Raw genomic sequence first — 22,075 nt, 5'->3', positions numbered from 1 at the left:
GTCAGTGGACGGTTGAAGTTTATTTTTGCAAAAATACCTCAGCATTATAACCCAAGCCTTGTGCTGTGTTCCTGTCATTTTTCTGACAAGTGCTTCAGCAAACTACACACAACAGGGCATTTGTCGGCTGTTTGTAAAAGGAAGGATCACAAAAGACTACTGATGGGGCTTTGTCAGAGCTTGGCAGGAAGTTTACAGTTCATGGATCAGTTTCATCCTCCATTTCACAAATGTAAGTATGTAAGTGCGATTAAAATGGTTGCCTCCTTGTTTTCTCTAGCTTGCAAATTATGTATTTAATTGTGTTCTGTTACTTGTAATCGCTCCACGTGGCTTGTACTGTATCTGGTTAAGTCTTTATATTCTCATATCGCGTCTAGAACACGTGAACACAATAGCAAATCAGCGCTGTTTTAAGAAAGCTATCGACATTGCCTTAAATGTTAGCGTGAAATTGCCAGTTTTTCTTTTAATTCAGTATCGTGACAAGTCTAATATAGTGAAAGAATCAGTTTATTAACTCGAATATGATAAATGGCATCTAAAACGTGTGTTTGGGAAAGAAAACATTAACTAACTAGTGCCATTTCCCTTAACTTGGCTACATTCCCCATTCATTCAGAATCGACCTTCGGGTCACCCGGAAGGCGGAGAAATGATAAATTTGTGTCACTTTATCTTCGCTGATAAGATATATAGCCAGTTACACAACATTCCTATGTAACTCCCAATTATACTTACAGGCTTCTTCCCACCGATTTCGCTTTTGAAAATGGCGGCCGCGTGAAATTTGTCTATTGGTTAGGTTTAGAGAAAGGGGATGGTGGGGATATCGTTCGGTTGATCATTACAGCCAGTGAGTTAGTCAACAGCAGCCTCTAGTGGATTTATGTAAGAAGAGCAGGTGCGAATGCCACTCATGAGAGAAATTTTGAGATTTGAAAAAAAAAAAGAGTACACAGTGGCCTCTGGTGGAGTCGTGAAAACAAAAACTTCAAAAAAAGGTAGCTCCAGGGATGTATTGAAAACTTTCTAATGAGATTGTACAAATTTAAACAAATTTTCCATGAAATCAAAAAGTTACGAATGACCTTGCATAATAGACATGCACATGATTACATATTTTCACAATATAATTATTCTAGTTCAAGCAGAGGCAATAACTGTTTCACTTTCAAAAACATGCATTTTCTGTCCTGTAAAGATCATTTAAAGAGTAAATGTACTTTGGGTAGGTGGAGCAAATGTAACAAAACATTGTTTGTCTATGTACAGCACTGGCGGAGACATTGAGGCATGCTGAGCATAGACTGGAAAATACTGTCAGAGGTAAAAAAAAAAAAAAAACTGCAAAAATACACGTCTGTTAAACCCAACGACAGAAATTATGTATGATGGACCAATAATTCATCTGAAACATGAGTGGGGTAAAGAAAATAGAGTTCGTTCAACACAAAATAAAAATTCTGTCATCATTTTACTCACTCCAAACATGTTCTTCCAAACCTAAATGACTTGTTCATCAGGTATTAAGACCCTCCATTGAAAGTCTATTAGCATCAAAGCATTCATAAAGTGATTCAACTACTGTAAATATCAAATATATATCAAGCTGTTTAACCCAAGAGACATGTACAGTAGATACATGATCATTTCATAAAATGGACAGAATAAATGTTGGTATTAATTTACATTTAAATGAGTTTTGGGTGAACAGGCTTTCAATAGAGGAGCAGAAATATCAACATTTCTAAAAAATATATCATAATATGACTTAACAGATGAACGAGTTTGAACAAGATAGGTTTGAGTGTATTGTGACAGATTTAAATTTTTGGGTAACGAACACTTTAGGCTACATCAAATTAAGCTACAATTGAATGCACAATATAAAAAACACAATATGAACACATTTAAAATAGTGCTGTAAAAAATACCATCGTAAACATAAATACTCAGTATTGGCATCACAATGAAATCCTAATTTAGAATTATACAAATAAACCTAATACACATCTAAAGTACAAAATGCATCTATAAACATTACTTACATGTCACAAGTCATTTGTTCGTGACCAATGAATTTTGCAATAAACTGTACAAATCAGTCTGTATCAAAATAACGCCAAATCCACAATGCCAGAAACACTATCTGTCCTCGACCAGTTCAATGTGGACTTGTGGTAGAACTTGGGAAGCTGGGATACCTTGCGTCCAGCCTCTATTTGTATTAAATGAATCTTTATAAATACTAAAAACAACTTCAGAGCAGGAGAATGATGGGCTTTTCTGGATCCGGCAACCGGTTCCCTAAAGCACTTTCAGTTTCTTCATCCTTCAGAAGAGTCAGATTGAAGTTTCATTGCTTCCACTAAAAAGAGAAAGATAAAGGTTTGAAATTCAGCACAAACTAGGACTGCCAATCAGTTAAAAAGTTAAGGACATTAACCCTGTAAAACATTACTTATTTAATGTGTTAAATGCAAAAAGCAGACATTATAGATTAAAGTAGCTTTAAAAACTCATGCTGACAAAATATTTCATACGTACCATATATTGACAAAATTAAGAAAGATTTTACAGTTTCAAAAACAGCTGTTATATTCACTTGTATATATACAGTTGAAGTCAGAATTATTAGCCCTCCCCGTTGAATTTTGTTTTTCTTTTTTTAAATATTTGCCAAATTATGTTTAACAGAGCAATGAAATTTTCACAGTATGTCTGATAATATTTTTTCTTCTGGAGAAAGTCAGCCAGAATAAAAGCAGTTTTTAATGAGGTCAAAATTATTAACCCCTTTAAGCTATATATTTTTCCGATAGTCTACAGAACAAACTATTATACAAGAACTTGTCTAATTACCCTAACCTGCCTAGTTAACCTAATTAACCTAGTTAAGCCTTTAAATGTCACCTTAAGCTGTATAAAAGTGTCTTAAAAAATATCTGGTCAATTATTATTTACTGTCATCATGACAAAGATAAAATAAATCAGTTATTAGAAATGAGTTAATGAAAATATTATGTTTAGAAATTTGATTTTGCTATTTTAAGGACGAAAAATCCACTTTGCGTCGCGTCGCATGGTCTAAGAGGGTTGAGCTTATTCTCCTAATGAGTTATAGGTGTGTTTGGGAATAAACCAATCAGAGTCTCATCTTCCATTCCCTTTAAGAGTCAGTTGTGCCGCGCCATAGCGCAATTGCTATTTACATGACGGACTTTGTAAGTGGAAAAACTGAACGCTTCAAGAGCGAGAAACATTTAAACAGAACATCTACAGCACAAGAATAAGAGATGATCCTCCTCATTATTTACTTTTACTTTCACTCTCGTGAATAGGGAAACGTGTTGTGCACACAGACATCCACTAGCCTATACATAATTAATTTCAGTTGTTATGAGCAAAGATTTGTTTCAAAACTAAATCTAAATTCAGTTCTAATTTCCAGCAATAAATGAACAATAATAACAAATTGTGGTCAAAAAACTGAGTTATATCCAAATACACATGCTGTGCCCCATATGGTCTAAAACCTGAAAGGTGGACAAATCTAAGCTTGTTTTTAATAAAACAAATATAAATATGCATATAATAAATGATACTGCTAATAATAATAACATTATACAAAAGCAAATTGTTATGAATAAACTGAAAAATCCACTGAGATGAGGATGGCATGAAAGTATGGTTTTTATATTTATGAAGGCTAGAAAATAATATTTGTTGTAATATTTTAATCCTTTAATTCTTTTTAATTTTTAAAGATATTTGCGTATTGCTGTATACCCTCTATGTATTAAGCAATGTGTAAGTGAGGCACAACTAACGCACTCTGCGCTGGACTATAGACCGGCTTTGACCTGATCTATTGAACCATCTATTCAAATTCCTCAAAATAGCAACGCGCCAGCAATGCAACTCAACACGCCTCCTTTTTTAGACCAGAATGCCTACGGGCGCACATATGAGCGCAAATACATTTGCTATTTAAACAGCGTGGCGCAAAACGTCAAAACAACTCTTGCGCCGAGCTGAAACTAGCAAACAACGATTGTGTCGCGTCTTGCGCCGAATGTATGATAGGGCCCTTTATTTCTATTTGCTATGTATATTGCAGAATATTAATGTTCTTCTTTGAATTGATTTATAAAGGACTCCTACATTTATGTACAGTTTTTAAAGGCAAATATATAATAAGTAACTGTAATTAAATTACCTAAAAATGATGAGTAATCCATTACTTAACCTTCCAGAAGAAAAGTTATTTAATTACAGTAACTAGATAATTTGTAACTAATTTCACCACACTGGTAGGGACAAATGGCCACAGTGGGGTTTTGAAAGTAGCAGTGTTGGTGTGGACAGGGCCAAAAACTGCAAGTAATATCATTTCCACTGAGCGGTAGAGTTTAGTACGGTACAGTTCGATATGCTTTTTGCCCGTTTCCACTGTTTAGTACTTTTTAGCACCTAAGTGTCTAATGCTGTGTTTCTCAACCCTGTTCTTGGAGGCACACCAATGAATAGGCATGGGACAATAACCGTTTTCAAGATGTACAGCAGTTTGGAAAAGTCAAGGTTTTAAAACCGCCAAAACTTTCTGTCATACCTAAAGTATCTCTAAGAGTTTTTGATTACATTTATTTAGGAAAACAGAATCTCCAGCACAAAAAAATATCCAAAGATGCTGTTAAATTGTAGAGAAATCAGTGTTATTGAAATTAATGGAGACAGCAGAAGTCAATGATTGATTTGAATTATTTAGCCGGACATGTTTACTGCTCCAAATTATTTTCAATGTTTCTCAAAATAAAATACATTGGCTTACTACTCAGCAGGTCCTGCATTTAAATTAGAAATTTTGACTTGACAGTTAGAAAAATATGTCTATACAGAATGAATGAAGCTCGGACGTACTACAGATGTCCTTTTGTCATCATCACATGACATATCCATGTCAGTTGTGTCGCTTCACTACCATTCATGAATTTTCTCATGGTGCATCACGGGATAGCGTAATGTCCATCGGATGCACACTTTAGAATCTTGCCGGTAGTAGTGGGTCATCCGGGAACTTCACGCATACTGATTTTCAAATTCTATAAATTCAGATATACTACTCGGCTCTCATACTGTTTTAGCCTACTATATAGTATGGATATATGCATGTGATTTCGGATGAAGCCATTGTGTTAAAAAATATTCAAAAAATAGTTCTTGCTTTTTTACACAAACATTTAAAAAAAATTATTTTAGAGCAGTAATCACAATGCAGTGATGTTTTTATCCAAGGTTATCATACCATTAGAATCTTATATCGGCCAATGCCTACCAATAGTACATATTTTGGACATCTCTCTTATCTGGGGTGCGTTTCCCAAACAACGATGTAACTCGCAGCTGAATCATAGTACGATGCATCATTTGGGAAAATTGAAGAGTTTTTCCCAAAACCCCTAGTTTCTCTGTCGCAGATCCATCACTTGAACCACGTTGGTTATAATGTAAAATGCCCATAATGATGCTCTAAACTGGGCGGAGTAACATATTCTATAGAGAAGAACCCCATCATTTCTTTGTGCAAATGATATTGTTTTACACAAACATGCATTTAAAATAAAATCCAATGTTAGTTTTGGTAAAACCATGCACTCGCTTTCCATATTAATTGAAATATATGTAAATAACACATGTAAATAGGGCCTGTGCAAACAGCTGAAACGATATAACTAGAGAAATCTCCACTGTGCTGCTGAGTGAGAGAGTGCTTCTCACTAAACAGCGCAGCAGCGATGACGTAAGCGTGCCGAGGCCTGTTTGTGGTGTGAGCGCGGGCCGTCGGGGGAGACGGGAGGGGGGACAAGCGTGCTTTGGGCCGGTTCAAGGCAACTGTACCTAGTGTGAGTACGGCCTTAGTTTGATCAGGTGTGTTTAATTAGGGTTGGAACTAAACTGTGCAGAGCTGCGGCCCTTTTGGAACTGAGTTTGACACCTGTGTTCTAAATGAATAGGGCATAGGGGGATAAGTGGGAATAGAACACAGTCAGGAACTATATTTCTAACTACAGCTCCAGAGGTGTAGTTTTAAGTACTCAAATTTGCGATGCAGTTTGCGAATGTTCATTGGAGCGATGGATTTGGAAAACGGCAAATCAATTAACTATGTTTGTAACAATGAAACTTGCAACCTTAGCTGGCTAACGATGGTTTTAGGAAACGCACCCCTGACCATTAACTTGAGGCTTTGAGTCTCTTCTAATGTTCTGATGAGTTGATTCAGGAGTGTTTGATTAGGAAGAAGTTGAAAATGTGTACTGTTGGTGTGCCTTCAGGAACAGGGTTGGGAATTACTGGTCTATTAAATAAGTTGATTCATTCAGGGTGACCCATACCAAATCTTTACTGTACTATACTGAACGGTACCGCTTAGTGGAAACAAAACATTAGAGCTACACTATAGCTTATAATGTTTAACATTAATATTCACATATTGATTGAAAAACAACTTTTATTTTTGCTTTCAAGGTGACTTAAAGTGTGTTAAACTGACAGCCCTAAAACAAATAAATTGAAATGATGCATTAAACTGACTCTGAATGGAAGTCGTCGTCCGCTAGGGTGACGGGACGGGTGGTCAGGTCCAGTGTGAGGCCGTTGAGGGCAGGTTTGGGTGGGACTGGAGGTGGTTTGATGATGATGCTGGGGGTCTCGGGTCCTGAGTGGAGACCCTCGTTTGACCCAGGTGACGGGGTCTTACGGGAGATCTGTGGTGGGTTGTAGTCACTGAGCTTCTCCCTCAAGAGGTTCTTCATGTTCTTGTCCGTCAGTGGAGGAGGATATGTGATCTTGTTCTTCAAAATGCCTAATAAAAGTGAAGCATATTATAATATAATAATACCAATAATAAATGAAAATAAATTATAATATAATATTTGTAAATACTACTACTAATAATACATAAAATAAAAATTTAATAATATAATATAATAAAGAACATTGATAGAATAACTTTTATATTATCTTAATTATGAATAAATAATAAATTATTAATATAATAAATACATAGTCATAAAATAAGCTTATTTGTTAACTACTTAAATTAAATGCTAAACTTGATTTATTAAAAGATACATAAATATATTAGTAAAACATTTTAGTAAATAACAGGTTAAACAAATTGAATAATTTTAACACAGAATAAATACATAAGATTGAAATATATTAAGAAAACAATCAACATGAAGGAAAGACGTTTATGAATAAATACAATAGATGCAAATGTCAACCTTGCCATAAAATATATTAAGTTTTCACTAAAATAGAGAAGCCATTTCTACTTTTTTTTTGTGAAAGAAAGTATTTTACAGTACTTTAAAAATACTCAGAAATGTAAAAATACTCAGAAACTATTATATTTAATTTACCAAAATCATACAAATGGCAATTTCACAGCTGTCACATCCATAACAGAAAAGTGTCACATTCATAACAGAGCTTTTCTCTCATAAATGCATAAATGTCAGTTAAAATAAAATCAATCATTTTGGTTTTATAGTGAGCCGACTTGTACCGGTTTGATTATCGTTGTTTCTTTCAGGTTGTGCAGTTTAATTCACAGAATTTCTACAAAGTATGTTGTAGACTGTAACTTTGCAACCTTTTTTGTCACATCCATAACACATTTTTATTTTCCTCATTTAAAATATAAAAAATGTTTACAGACTGATATTTTTCTGACCTCATAACTTTGTGGTTAGTTGTTTTGGAAAATATAAACATGTGTCAATATAATGTTAATGAATACTTTATAAGTGAATTTATGTTTTGAGTTTTTACTGCAAATGTCACATCCATAATGCTGGAACTGCTCAACACTATAAAGAGCAGAAGAATTTGATAATTTAATTATAAATAATTATGAAATATTTTTTAAATACGTTTTTTTTTATTACAATAAAAAAATTATACTTTTAATTAAAAAAAAAAATTAGGTCCTACCTCACTCCACCAGATGCTGAAAGACTTATTCATGCATTTGTCACTTCCAGGATTGACCATTGTAATGCACTCTTTGTTGGTTTACCTGCTAAATTAACCAAACGGCTACAGTACATTTAAAACTCAGCAGCACCCTGTAGACTAAAATCAGTGGGGGGGAGAGCTTTCTCTGTTGCTGCACCTAGGTTATGGAATGCTCTCCCTTATTCTGAAAGAAATGCTTCCACACTAAGAAGATGCTTAAAACTGATCTTTTAAAGACTGCATTTTTAGATTCTTGATTATTCTGTGCTCATATTTTAGACTTTTTTTAATGTATACTTGTATTTTATTGCATGTTTGATTTCTCTGTTGTTGTAGCGCTTTGGGTCTTAGAAAAGCGCATTATAAATAAAATGTTTTATTATTATTATTAATTAATAATATTTAAAAAAAAAGAAAATTACCGTTTTATTTCTTTATACAAGATATTAGATTCAAGCTTTTTACATATGAGTATATGACTGGTTATTATATAAAGTAAACAATTATTTTTATAGAATGATCACTTTATATAGATTTTTTTTGTTGTGTTGACATTTTAAATTCCTGCACATACATATTTAATTACAAATTAAAAGCTAGAATTTATTGTATTTTTATATTCTGTTTTAAAATAATCAAAAACAGAATCAAATGCAATGTTTGCATTTCAACAGTAGATCACGCTGTTGCTCACCTCTTCTGGGCAGCTGGTTGCTGTTTGGCTGACTAGGTGGACCTTCACTTTGAGATAGATCTCCATTGTGATTCAGTTTATTGCCTTGATGAAGCTCCACATTCACTTTCGTTTCCACCCGCAGTTTTTCTGGACGCACCATATCCTCACTTTCACTGGCTGTGGGCATCTCTTCTGGCCAGTACGGCTTTCCATGACCAGACACACCATCGACTGTTGAACAAAAATGAACACAGTTATCCAAGACAAAAGTTAATTTTAGATACACACTTTCCTGTACTACTATAGGCACTCTTGGTACACTCAAACCATGACTTTTGCTGCATGTTCAAACTGCTTATTTAAAATCAGTGTAAACAACACAATTCTTAAGATGTTTTTGGGACAATTGAATTGCTTTATGTTCAATCCACCTAAATTTGTAAAAGACGTGACGTTAACTTAATTGATTTATATTGGGAAACATGAATGAATTGTGTGGAAGCCAGCATTTTTTTTTTACAGTGTAATGGTTTGTTGTTCAAGCTTGCTCAATGTAAAAAATGAAAAACAAAATGAAGATGCTTGAGTTTGTGTTTTCAGTTTGACAGTGATGTTTGGGATGTTTGAGACTTTCTAAGCCTCAAGACCAAACTAACTCTGCAGTTTACCACACTCAAAACAATAATGACTCATTGGATGAACTCAATTTATTATTATTATTATTATTGAGGGCAGGATTTCCATCCCATCAATTTGTGTAGCACCAACTAAAAACTATTTACATGATTAAATGATTTTATCAAATAAAAATGTTTGTATTAAATACGTTCGCAAACACGGGGAGTACATGCAAACTCCACACAGAATTGCAAACTGACCCAGCTGGGGCTCGAACTAGTGATCTTCTTGCTGTTAGGCGATTGTGCTAACCACTGCGCCATTGTGCTGCCCTAATTATGAAATATTGAATTAAATTCAAAATGATTTTTTTTTTTAAATAAAAGCTCTGAATCTAGAGGTATGGCAACACGGTGGCTCAGTGGTTAACACTGTCACTACAGAGAAAGAAGGTCGCTGATTCTCGGGTGGTGTGTTAATGCAAGATTCAAGTGTATGGGTGTTTCCCAGTGCTGGGTTGCGGCTGGAGGGGCATCCGTTGCGTAAAACATATGCTGGATAAGCTGGTGGTTCATTCCACTGTGGTGGCCCCTGTTTAATGAAGGGACTAAGCTGAAAAGAAAATGAATGAATGAATCTATAGTTATCGGAATAGAACACAGCCAGGAACTAACTGCAGCTCTAGGGGTGTAGTTTTAAACACACAAGCGTTAGTGACTCTGTTTGTGAATGTTATCTGGAATGATGGAATCAAGAAAAGACTGAATTGTCAAACCATGTTTATAACAACAGAACTTGTGATCTTAGTTGGCTAACAGTGGTTTTAATAATTTCACTCCTGATGGAAACGTGTATCCTGATGGAAACGTGGCCTCTTCAAATTGTGCGCAGCTCAACAAATGTTCACAATAAAATCACAGCTGCTGTTTGGTTTAACCCACTGATGAACTACTAAGTGAGCTTGGCCAATGTTTTACCTTTTATATTTGTATATTTATATTATATCTATATTTATAGCCTTAATGAATCGGAGGTCAAGCTTCCAGACACAGAGGCGTACTAAAAATGTCAAATATCAATACGAATATAAATTTATACTTTAAACTACTTATATTTTGCTCACATGAATTTACAGGGATTGTAATATTAGTGGCACATGTTTACCAAAAAAAAAAAAAAATACAAAAACATTTTATAAAACTGTGCTGGATTTGCAAAATTAAAAAAAAAAAAGTTCTCAATAAGAGCGAGTTGGTTTTTTTTGGGGTATTATTTTCAGTGATTATGATCTCTTTGTTTTTGGTGTTTGCTTGAATGGCACATGTAAAAGTGCAGGTCAGAGGTCACCTTTAGGAGTGCTGTGAATCGGCGTCCTCTCATTATTCCACTTAGTTTTGGAGTGTCTTTCCTCATCTTCGCTGTCTGAGGAGTGTGAGGAAGCGTAAGAGCTGCTGTGCTCATCTGCTGACAGCTCACTGTCCGAATCTGAATCTGAATAGAAACACACAAGTTAATCTTACAAAATAACTTTTGAAAAAGGTTAAAATTTATATGTTAGGGAAAATTATTAAATCATGTTTTTAAAAAGAGCAAAAATTAGGAGAAACAAAAGAATATCTCAATTTTTGTAAAAATTTTTGTAGTTTGTAATTTTTTTTTGCAACATTTCCCATACATTTTAATGTATTATCTGGCATACAGTTTGTTTTATACAGTGGATGCCCTTTCAGCCACAACACAGTACTGGGAAAATAATAATAATAATTACTACTACTATTATTATTATTACTATTATAGTTTTTTTACACATCTTTTCTAATATTTAAGGGCCCTGTCAATGTTTATGGTAAACAATATAAGACATAAAAAATTTAAAATGTCTAAAAACAAACACACAAGTTAATCTCACAAAATAACGTAAAAAAAAGTCACCCAAATTTATATTTTAGGGAAAAATATTAAATAACACTTTTAAAAAAGAGCAAAAATCAAGATAAACTATATATATATATATATATATATATATATATATATATATATATATATATATATATATATATATATATACACACACACACACACACACACACGCACGCACACGCACACACACACACACACACACACACACACACACACACACACACACACAATTTTGTTTAAATTTTTATTTATTTATTTTTGCAATATTTCACATAAATTTTAATGTATTATTTTTGTATTCCCAGAGATGTTCTGACTAATGTATTATTTTAATAAATATATCTGTTTAATAAATATGCTGTGTTCAAATGCACAGAAATATCTAACTCATATTTACTTAGAAATAGATTAAGATATTAATTTTCAAAATGGAGTGTAGTCATTTATGCTTTACACGGCATCTAAAAGGGGTCTAAAATTTGAACTTGTCTACTTTCGACCAGCAGAGGTAGCCAAAAACACATTTAATAGGATTAAATCCATGATGTAAACTCTCATTTGGTAAAATTTGCCACAGAAGACAAGCTGCTCTTCACCCTCTAACTGCACATGGGATCTTCATGGGACAAATTGTGCAAAAAGTGCATATATACAAAATATTCATGAATTGCTGTGTTAAAGCAGAGTTACTATAGAAAACATAAATAATAACTGATTTTCCTTGTGAAACAAAAAGTAAATAACATCAATAAAAAACAGTCTTAAAATAGAATGAACGAATGAATAATATACATATATGCCTTTTAAATATATGTATTTATTAAGAAATTACTCAAATTACAACACTAACAACTAACAATAATCTAATAATCTGTTAAATAACAACAATAATAATAATACATTCATTAATTTTTTTTCGGCTTTCTCTCTTTATTAATCTGTGGTCGCCACAGCAGAATGAACCAATAATCTATCCAGCATATGTTTTATGCAGCAGATGCCCTTCCAGGCAAAAACCAACACCAGGAAACACCCATACACTTTTATATTAAAACTCATACACAACGGCCAATTTAGCTAATTAATAATAATAATAATAATAATAATAATAATAATAATAATTACCATTATCATTATTATTATTATGGGTTTCCTCCGGGTGCTCTGGTTTCCCCCACAAGTCCAAAAACATGTAGTACAGGTGAATTGGTTAGGCTTAATTGTCCATAGTTTATATGTTTGAATGAGTGTGTATGGATGTTTCCCAATGATGGGTTGCAGTTGGAAGGGCATCAGCAGCATAAAAACACATGCTGGATAAGTTGGCGGTTCATTCCGCTGTGGCGACCCCAGAATAATAAAGGAACTAAGCTGGAAAGAAAATGAATGAATGAATAAAAGAATGAATGAATATGAAAGGCCTTTTTCAATGATTATGCCAAAAAATATAAGTCATTAAAAAAATTAAAAACCACCAACAGACTTTGACAATCTTAGAAATATTTGCATAACACAATATATTTCTCTGTATTTTCTTTCACCTTCTTTCTTTTTACTCTTATGAAAAAAGAGTGTCGAGTCTACTTCATCGTGTCCCACATGTCCACCATTGGACGATATGCTGCGTTTCTTCTCCCTGTGTGAAAACAACATACTGTATAATGAGAATTTGTTTCTATCGTTACAATTAAGTGGAGTCACATTGAAATCCTTTAAAACCAGCAAGTTGCTAGTTAAATGTTCACAAATGTAGCCGCCAAAATAGCAGCACGACAACCAGAATGTTTTATCTCATTAGCAAATAAAATGTTCCTCGTAAAACGCAAACGGAGAGATCAAACGCATAAATCAGTGCATGCTGGATTTAATATATGATCCATGTAACGCATGACACTGTGCTGCGAATTAGAATGCCTTTTACAATGCTGAAGGACTCTGTCTGTGGTTATGGTAACTAAATCGCACTCATAAATATAACTAAAATAGAGATAAATGAATTGAGAGTCATAATGAACTAAAGATATTCACCCCCCCTGAGATGTTTATGCACAATCTAGCAGGTGATAATTGGTGTAAATATGTTAATGAAACAGCTGCCGGCACAGCTGCAGGAAAATACTTCAAAGAGTTCATTTGAATGTATAATTTCACATATAGAGTGAAGATCAAAATGTTTTCCAAAAATTTTAAGTCACTTAGTTATTTTCTAACAGGTGTTAAAGAGAAGTATTTAAAAGGTTAGTTCACACATACATTTAAATGATGGTATTAATTACTTACCCCCGTGTCATTCAAATGCTGTGAGACCTTTTTTCAATGTCGGAACACAAATTAAGATATTTTAGACTAATTCCAAGAGCTTTCTCATTCTTCATAGACAGCAAGATGTCACAAGATGTTCAAGTCAAGAAAAGGAACCAATAATGTAAAAAGCTGGTGACTTTGTTTGCCAATGTCTTCTCTCCCATGTGAGATGGTGATTGTTAAGAGTCAGCAGCGAACACACTGTATTACTCTTAGTAAATACACACCCTTAACTGGTGTGAAAGACATTTGCAAACAAAGTCAGTTTTTTTCATACATTTTCCTTGGAGTTTATATGTATGATTATATTTGAAGCACTGAATTCATATCTCATGACCTTTAGTGTGTATGAAGAATGAGAGTTTGGTGGCCCAGTAGTGTATAACACAACGGCATTTTATAAAAGCAAACATTAATCTCACAAAACAACGGAAATGCCCCTGACCACTAGGTGGCAGTGAAGTGGTTATTTCTTTTCTAGTTGAATGGCAAGTTACAGACCGAAAGAGCGATTACCTCTTGACGCCACAACAAATTTGTCACAACACATTGCTACCAAGGGATAAGAAGCCGATTTTACCACTGGGCATACCCTTCTGTAATGTCCATGCAATGGACAAATACTTGTGACGTGCACACAATTACCCATTTGTGGACCAACTGCCACCTAGTGGTAAGGAGCATTTCTGTTGTGTTGTGAGATTAATGTTTGCTTTTTGAAATGTGGTTGTGTCATGTTGTTAATTTTGTTGTGTTGTGAGATTATTTTGAAATTTTGAAATGTTGCACTGTAATCTTAATGTTGAGTTGTGAGATTATTGTTTGCTTTTTTAAATAATGTTGTGTTGTGATCTTAATGTCATTGTGTTGTGAGATTAATGTTTGCTTTTTGAAATTTCATTGAATTGTGATCTTAATGTTGTTGTGCACTACTAGGCCACCGTATGAGAGAGCTCTTGGATTTTATCTAAAATAACTTAATTTGTGTTCTGAAGATGAACAAAGGTCTCAGGGGATTGCAACAATATGAGGGTCAGTCATTAATCATTTTTTGTGGAACTAATCCTTCATTAAAAAGAGCATATTGAAAAAGATATTGGACCCTATCATGCGCTCGGTGCAATAGGGTGCGGGATGTGTTTGCCCCAACATGTTGCTATTTTCAGACAAACTCAAGCTTAATTTTTTTTTCCATTTTCTGCCGCATTGTTCAAATAGCAAATACATTTGTGCCACTTTGTGGACTCATGAGTGCCCCGGTCTAGAAAAGAGGTGTGTTAAGGTGCATTTTTGGTGCGTAGCTATTTTGAGGAACTAAATAAACTGCATATTAGATCAGATGAAAGCAGGTCTAAAGTCTAGCGCAGAGCAGGTTAGTTGTGTGCCTTAAACACGAACACATTGCTTAAAATGCACAGGATGTACAGCAATACACAAATATCTTTACGAAGGAAAAAAAAATAAAGGATTAAAATATTACAAAAATTATCACTTTCTACATAAATATAAAAACCACTGCCTCCATGCCTTCTTCATCTCAGAGGGCTTTTACAGTTTATTAATGACAATTTGCTTTTGTATAATGTTATTATTATTAGTATTATTTATTATGCGCACATTTATATTTGTTTTATTAAAAACAAGTTTAGATTGGTCCACCTGTCAGGTTTTGGACCATATGGCGCATATGAATATGGAAGTGTGTTTGGTTTTTTGATCACAATTCATTATTATTGCTCATTTATTCATTTGCTGGAAATTAGAACTGAATTTAAAAAGAGTTTTGAGGCAAATCTTTGCCCTTAACAAATTAAATTAATTACCTAGGCTAATAGATGTATGTGTGCACAACACTGTTTCCTTTTCCACAAAAGAGAAAGAGAAAGTAAAGTGGCCGAATGGAGGAGGCTTGTTCTTTATCCTTGCTGCAGACGCTCGGTTTAACCGTTTTCTCAGTAGTGAAGAATTTTTCCAATTACAAAGTCCGCCCTGTAAATAGCAAATGTGCCATGGCGTGATGCAACTGACTCTTAAAGGGAATGGGACTCTGATTTGTTTATTCTCAAAACAAACCCTTAACTCAATAAAAGAATAAGCACACCCCTGTCAGAGCATGCACCGCAGTGCAGAGCTTATTTTTCAGTCCTTAAAGTAGCAAAAGTGGATTCGGACATGTCCTTAATGCTTTTGCGCCATGCGCTTCAGACTTTGCACCTAGATCGTTAAAATAGAGCCCAATATCTCTCAAACTATAGTCGATTATGAATCGCATTAATTTTTTATTTGCTGCTATATTCTTGTTTGCTGTAATCTACGAAAACACAAAGCAACATATTTGCATAATCCCTGCCTGTGAAGAAGCTTTTATTCTCTCTGTGTGAGGTATTTTCTAAGTGTAAAGCAGTTAAATTTCTCTTTTCAAAAAGTATGGAGTGTTTGCAGCAAACATGCCAACGTGTGTTAAAAATACTGTGTAAAATGAGTATGCCTGCACAGGAGCAAGACTAGGAGAAGGCTATGCTGAAGAATGAATGATTGTGTAGAATAACTGAATATGTAAAGCACTGATTATATATGTTAAATACTTGTATGAAGCTATATGTGTCAGAAGCTAGAGTGAGTAACATATCATCAAGTTATTATCCTATCATGACAATGTAATGTATTAAACACTTATTATTTTGCATCTATGTCTCTGGTGTCAAAACAATTGCTGACACAGACTTGTAACATCTCTGTTGACATGAGCTAGTGGGCTGAGAGCCAAGAATAACAGGGCCACCTAGAGTAAAAACTTATCCTAAAATGGTCAAAAGTTAAAATGAGACACCTAGGGGTGTGTCAAATAACCTGTATAAAGATTGTGGAAAACACAGAGACTTTAGAAAGATTAAGAGAAAGAGGAGGAGAATGCTATGAGGTCTGCTCTGCTCTTTCTCTGCTTTATTATTTAGAATAAAGTCTATTTTCTGATATTCAAAACCTCCTGTCTGATAATTTCTTATTGATGAGAAGTCGAATTACGACACCTGTCCACAAAATAAGAACATTCCCATTTCAGACAGGATGTAGAGACGTAAAGACCATTCAAACACACTTGGCCAGCTGACAAATCAAATCAAAGTTGGCTTATGGAAGCAAAGGAAGGAATTTACAGACCTTAAAGGGATATTTTACTCAAAAAATAACTCAATGTTTACTCACCCTCATGTGGTCCCAAACCTTTACGAGTTTATTTCCTCTATTGAACACAAAAGAAGATATTATGAAAAATTTCGGAAACCTGTAACCATTGACCCCCATAGAAGGAAAAACAATTACTACAGAAGGTAATGTTTACAGGATTCTAGCATTTTCCAAAATATCTTCTTGTGTGTTTAACAGAAGAAAAACTTATTAAGTTATGGAACATTTAAAAGGGTGAGTAAACAAAAAAGAATTAAGCCCTGAATTGGCTTAAATGAACCATATTAAAATCGTTCCTATTGATTTTAAGAGCATATTCTGAAAAAATCACAATGTTTCAGACATTAGCTGGATTTAAATGTAGGGGACTCCAGCACAATAATAGGGCCCTTTAAAACACCGTATGACCTGCTCTTTAATGATATTCAGCAGGTTGTCCAGATCAAGATTTGAGTGTGGAAAAAAGTATAACAAATTATGTAGCATGATATAGCAACAACTGAAATTCCTCAACATTTTAAAGAATTCATTCTGAACAAAATCGAGTATTCATAAACTGTTCTCTAACTTTGCTAAGTTAGACACCAGGTTATCATGTGACAGAAAGCCAAGGTCTGTGTGAATTTCATGTAAGTCTTTCATGTAATAAATTCAATTGAGATGTTTTTTACAACATGGAAATCTTAATTCTGATTGGCTAATCATGGTATTCAATATGAATCTGTGGTGAATTACCTGAATGTGGAAGCGAGGTAACTGCTACCGTGACTCTTTCCTGATCTGACTGAGCTCTGCAGAGACACACTAGATTCTCCAATAGTGGTTCGGTACAGACCTCCATCCTCCATGTAGACGTCACCATTCAGTGAACGCTAAAGAAAATGATAGAGGATAAATAAACTATGCCTGCATAATAATGTTCACCTTTAGATCCAACTTTAAGTCAAACTCACCGTGAGTAAAGTAGCCCGAGTTACACTGGGATCCTCAGCTGGTATATTCTTTCCTGTAAAGACACTTTTCAGGTTTCTCCTCACATCTTTGTTGAGAATACAGTGAAAAAAGAAGATGCAAATGCCCTGGAATAAAAAAAATTAACACGTCAACACTGAATCCTGGCATGTATTATAATTTCTTTTTAATATAAAAGCTTATTAGTTTAAGAGTGCAACTTAATTTCATACAGTTTTGATCAATACCCAACTTATTTGTATTTAATGTAACATATTATTATTTAAACTTTTATTTAATGTCCTTTTATTTACTTCTTTCTGTTGCTCAAAATTATTAGTATTATTTGTTTAAACCACATTTTAATAATTTCCTTTATTTTTTTTCTATTGTACTTAATTTAACATTTTACAATTTTGATTTGATCTAGATTTTTAACTATTTTTATTATTACTACTTTTATTATTATTTTTATTACATTTATACAACCCAATTTTATTAGGATTTGTTTTGTTAAAATTTATTTTATATATTTCGTTATTTACATTTTGTTTATATCTATTTACTTAGCAATTTTTGATGTACATTGTTTATTTTTATTTAAAATAAAATACAAATATAATAGAATTATTATTATTAATATAAATATAATTTATTTTATCAGCAACAGCAACAAACAATAATATCTGTACATTTTAAATGAAGAATATAAATAACTATAAAACAAAGCATTTTGAACTTGATTCTGAAACTGATTCATATTTATTTTACCTTTTTAAAATTACAACATGGACATTCTTAGTACCTAAGATGTCTCTAATTTCAATTCTAACATACATTATTTTTCCATAACCATATGGGTGCATTTGTACCTGTAAGCAGCTGAGGATGGCGAATAGGTAGTGGAAGGACAGCACATCACTGTTGACCGCCATCAGACCCAGCAGCCAGGTGGCGCTGATGAGCAGCAGGAGGAGAAAGGCCACTCGAAGAGCAGAGCTGAACAACAGCAAATAACCAATGTAAAAACCCTGCTTACCAAAAATATTCTTCACTTTGATCATTACACACTTTTGCTTTACTCACATTGCTCCAGATTTCTCTGTTCGCTGGCGCCGTCCACACGAGGCTTTGGCTGCCAGCACAATTAGGACTATATTTATCTGTTAAACAAAGAGATATGTTTTCAATAAGTAATCAGCACTTTAGTTTGAAAATTTTTTTTAAATAAGATAAATAAAACACAAACTGACCAGCACTACTATGGATATTGGTCCCGTGATGCTCCAGATGAGAGTGTCATAAACAGACAGCCAGCAGAAGTCAGGGTTTCCATAACCCTGCGGATCCAAACCCACAGCCAGACCTGATGATACAGACACACAATCAGCACTAGTGGGCAATCAAAGAGCAAACTACACAGGTTTTAAGAATCTAATACTATATCTGTTTATATTTCTAACATCTTTCCAAATTTCAATACTAAATACATTCAGAATTTATCTGGTATTTTTATAAATTTGACCAAGTTGCTTGTTTTTCAACTTTTCAAATAAAATTGGTTGAAAATTTAATACTCTAATAAGTCATCTTGAGGTCCTTTTGTAAGATTTCTGCAGCCCTGTAGTTGGCCCTGGCACCCAGGTAGATCACCTAATACTGTCCATTTAAGGCCCTGTCCACACAAACATGGGTATTTTCAAAACACTGTCCATATGAAAATGCAGTATCAGGTGACTGAAACCAAAACATTCTGAAAAGTCCGCCCAGGGTGAAGATTTTTCAAAACTTTGGGTACAGTGTGTTTGTGTGGACACTACAACGGGAGTTGTTGCCTCATGATGTCAGTGTCCTTTATAAAAGGCCAACAGGGCTGGGTTTACACCAAACACAAACAACACAAGTGAGGCACTAAGTGAGGCACTAATGTACCCCAAGCTGAGGACCAAACACTTGAATGTAATACTAAGGTCACTTAGGAGGTTTTTTTGTGGCATTTAAGAAGATTCCTAGTTGAGAACTTACTACTTTAACGTCATCCTGAAGGCACTTTGTAAGTTTTTTTTGTAGATTTCTAGTTTGTTTTTCTAAATTTTGAACATTAGGCTAACTACCTTAGAGGTTTGTTCCATTCGAACATAAGTGACCCACTAATTGAACACCACATGATATTTTGCCAGGATTGCAGCTCGAAGGAACAGATTGTTTAATTCAAAAGGCATTAAAATGTGTGAGATGTGACTTTTACTCAAGATTACAGTTAAATAACCCTTCAAACTTCTGTAATCAACATCACCTAAAAATGCTGCAATAAGTGAAGTTAAATAATTCATTTTTAAATTAAGTAAACTTCTAGTTCAGCCAGTTGTACTTATGCAGGGACCAGGGGAGAGCAGTGAACACTCTGTAGGGAACATGTCAATAGGAACGATGGCTGCGTCCGAAACTGCATACTTCCATACTATATAGTATGCTAAAATCAGTATGCGAGGCAAGTAGTATGTCCGAATTCATAGAATTCGAAAATCAGTATGCGAGAAGTACCCGGATGACTTACTACTTCCGTCGAGATTTTGGAGTGCGCATCCCATGCACGCTGCGCTATCCCATAATTCCACGCGAGAGAATTCATGAATGGAAGTGAAGCGACGCAACTGACGCAGGTAGGTCACGTGACCATGACAAAATAGTGCATGTAGTACGTCCGAATTCAATTCATACTTTTCCACATTCATACCATATTCACCTTATTCTCCGCGGACGAGCAGGCGCTGCCATTTGGATCTTTTTATCTCGCGACTTCCGGTCACATTCACTTCCATTCATTTTTTGACATTAAAAACTGCTCGTTACGCTGCTTGATGTTGCAATTTGATATTTTCTTATTATATTATTCTACTTGGACTGTGTAGTCATGCAAACATTTGTTTGTAGAGCAAGTAGTTTGACCATTTTCCGCCGTTTATTATTCCTAGTCATTTCTCCCATAGGCGACTGAATCGGAAGTTCTAAGACAATCGCGAAAACAGGCGCACTTCTGCATTTTAGAATAAGGTCAATAGAACATACTTTTCTAACAGCCGAATAGTACGTTTAAATTCAAATGCAGTACCTACTGAGTAGTAGGCGGTTTCGGATGCAGCCACAGTTTCTTTATTAGGCAATCGCTTCTAATGAGCTGCTTATCTAGATCAGCTGTGTAAAACAAGAGAGACGTGCAAAATGTGTCAAGCAGGAGGTCACGAGGGCCAGGATTGAGAATTGCTGCTCTAGTTCATGTTAGCGATCAGTCAGTAGGTTAACTGTTGATCAGCTGAGCGCATCATACCGGTAATAATAGCGGGAATCCCCCAGCCAATAGCATAGTAGAAGCGCATGTGGCCTTGGTTGATGTTACGCATCTCAGTCAGCATTCGATAAATGTGCAGCCCCTCCACAAACATCCAGGCGAATGCGCACATGTATGAGTAATGTAGAAGAATGGCCACAACTGTACAAACAAACTAGAAAAGCAAGGGTTTAGTATCACACAGAGACTGCTAAGTTATAATTACAACAAAATAACATTGCTGATATTATAGTATGGCTCACCGGACTGTCTGTCTGATTGATGCCAGTGAGGAAGATGAACTCTGAGAGGAAGATGGAGGCCACCAGGTTCTTGTGGATGCTGTGTAGATTGGAGCGCAGCTTGCGAAGAATGGCCAACAGGAGGAAGGTGATGAGGAGGGCCACCAGTGAAGCTGACACTGTTGTGTAGGTCACCACTTTCAGAGGAAGAACGTCACCATGCTGTAACCGAGAATAACCTAAGTTAGCTGTGTGAATACTAGAAAATATAGACAATTCAGATTTATGATTTTTACAAACAAAATGGCTGATTCTGGGACTAATTTCATTTTTAAGTTATTTTTTCCCCCCAAAATTAGTATTGACAAATAATATGAAATAAATTTGATTTGACTTTGACTTTATAAATTATGCTATATTAAACATATTTGTAAACAATAAAAACAGTAGACAGGCCAAACAAGAATGCAAATTAACATTTCCATGCTGTACAAAACAGCTGCACTGGCATTTGATAGGTATTGTAAAGAAAGAAAGCATAATCTAGACTTAAAGATAACTTAGTTTGAGCCCAATTTCAGTATTTAGGATTTTCTTCCAGTATTTCTATCTTTCCAGAGATTCTACCTAGTGAATTTTTCAAATACAAACAAAATTCACACATAAAATCATATCAACAGATCCACATGTATTGTGAATGATGCCTATTGTGTACATTGTGAAAATGTTTACTCTAGCTTTAGATGTATATTTTTGCATACTTTTTGAAAGAAAAACAATGTTCACTGAATTTAAAACTTAATGCAGAATATCTTTTTTCCC

At 34.5% G+C, this 22,075-nt stretch overlaps 1 protein-coding gene across 1 annotated transcript in view; it reads right to left on the bottom strand.

Annotated features, from left to right (window-relative positions):
• The window catches only part of celsr1b (cadherin EGF LAG seven-pass G-type receptor 1b), a 113,632-nt gene continuing 91,557 nt past the window's right edge, over window positions 1-22,075 (bottom strand). The window contains exons 24-35 of the mRNA XM_001920737.6: window positions 21,275-21,475; window positions 21,012-21,186; window positions 18,937-19,049; window positions 18,770-18,846; window positions 18,556-18,682; window positions 17,686-17,811; window positions 17,468-17,604; window positions 12,784-12,878; window positions 10,670-10,813; window positions 8,723-8,935; window positions 6,598-6,868; window positions 1-2,371 (exon numbers count right to left, since the gene is read on the bottom strand). Of these exons, the coding sequence (XP_001920772.2) occupies window positions 2,347-2,371; window positions 6,598-6,868; window positions 8,723-8,935; window positions 10,670-10,813; window positions 12,784-12,878; window positions 17,468-17,604; window positions 17,686-17,811; window positions 18,556-18,682; window positions 18,770-18,846; window positions 18,937-19,049; window positions 21,012-21,186; window positions 21,275-21,475 (1,704 nt within the window). The 3' untranslated portion in view covers window positions 1-2,346. The remainder of the gene's footprint in view (window positions 2,372-6,597; window positions 6,869-8,722; window positions 8,936-10,669; window positions 10,814-12,783; window positions 12,879-17,467; window positions 17,605-17,685; window positions 17,812-18,555; window positions 18,683-18,769; window positions 18,847-18,936; window positions 19,050-21,011; window positions 21,187-21,274; window positions 21,476-22,075) is intronic.

The sequence above is a fragment of the Danio rerio genome, chromosome 25 (assembly GCF_049306965.1).
Source record: "Danio rerio strain Tuebingen ecotype United States chromosome 25, GRCz12tu, whole genome shotgun sequence".
Classification (NCBI taxonomy): Eukaryota; Metazoa; Chordata; class Actinopteri; order Cypriniformes; family Danionidae; genus Danio; species Danio rerio.
The sequence above is the reverse complement of the archived record's forward strand: the minus strand, read 5'-3'. Positions and strand labels throughout refer to the sequence as shown.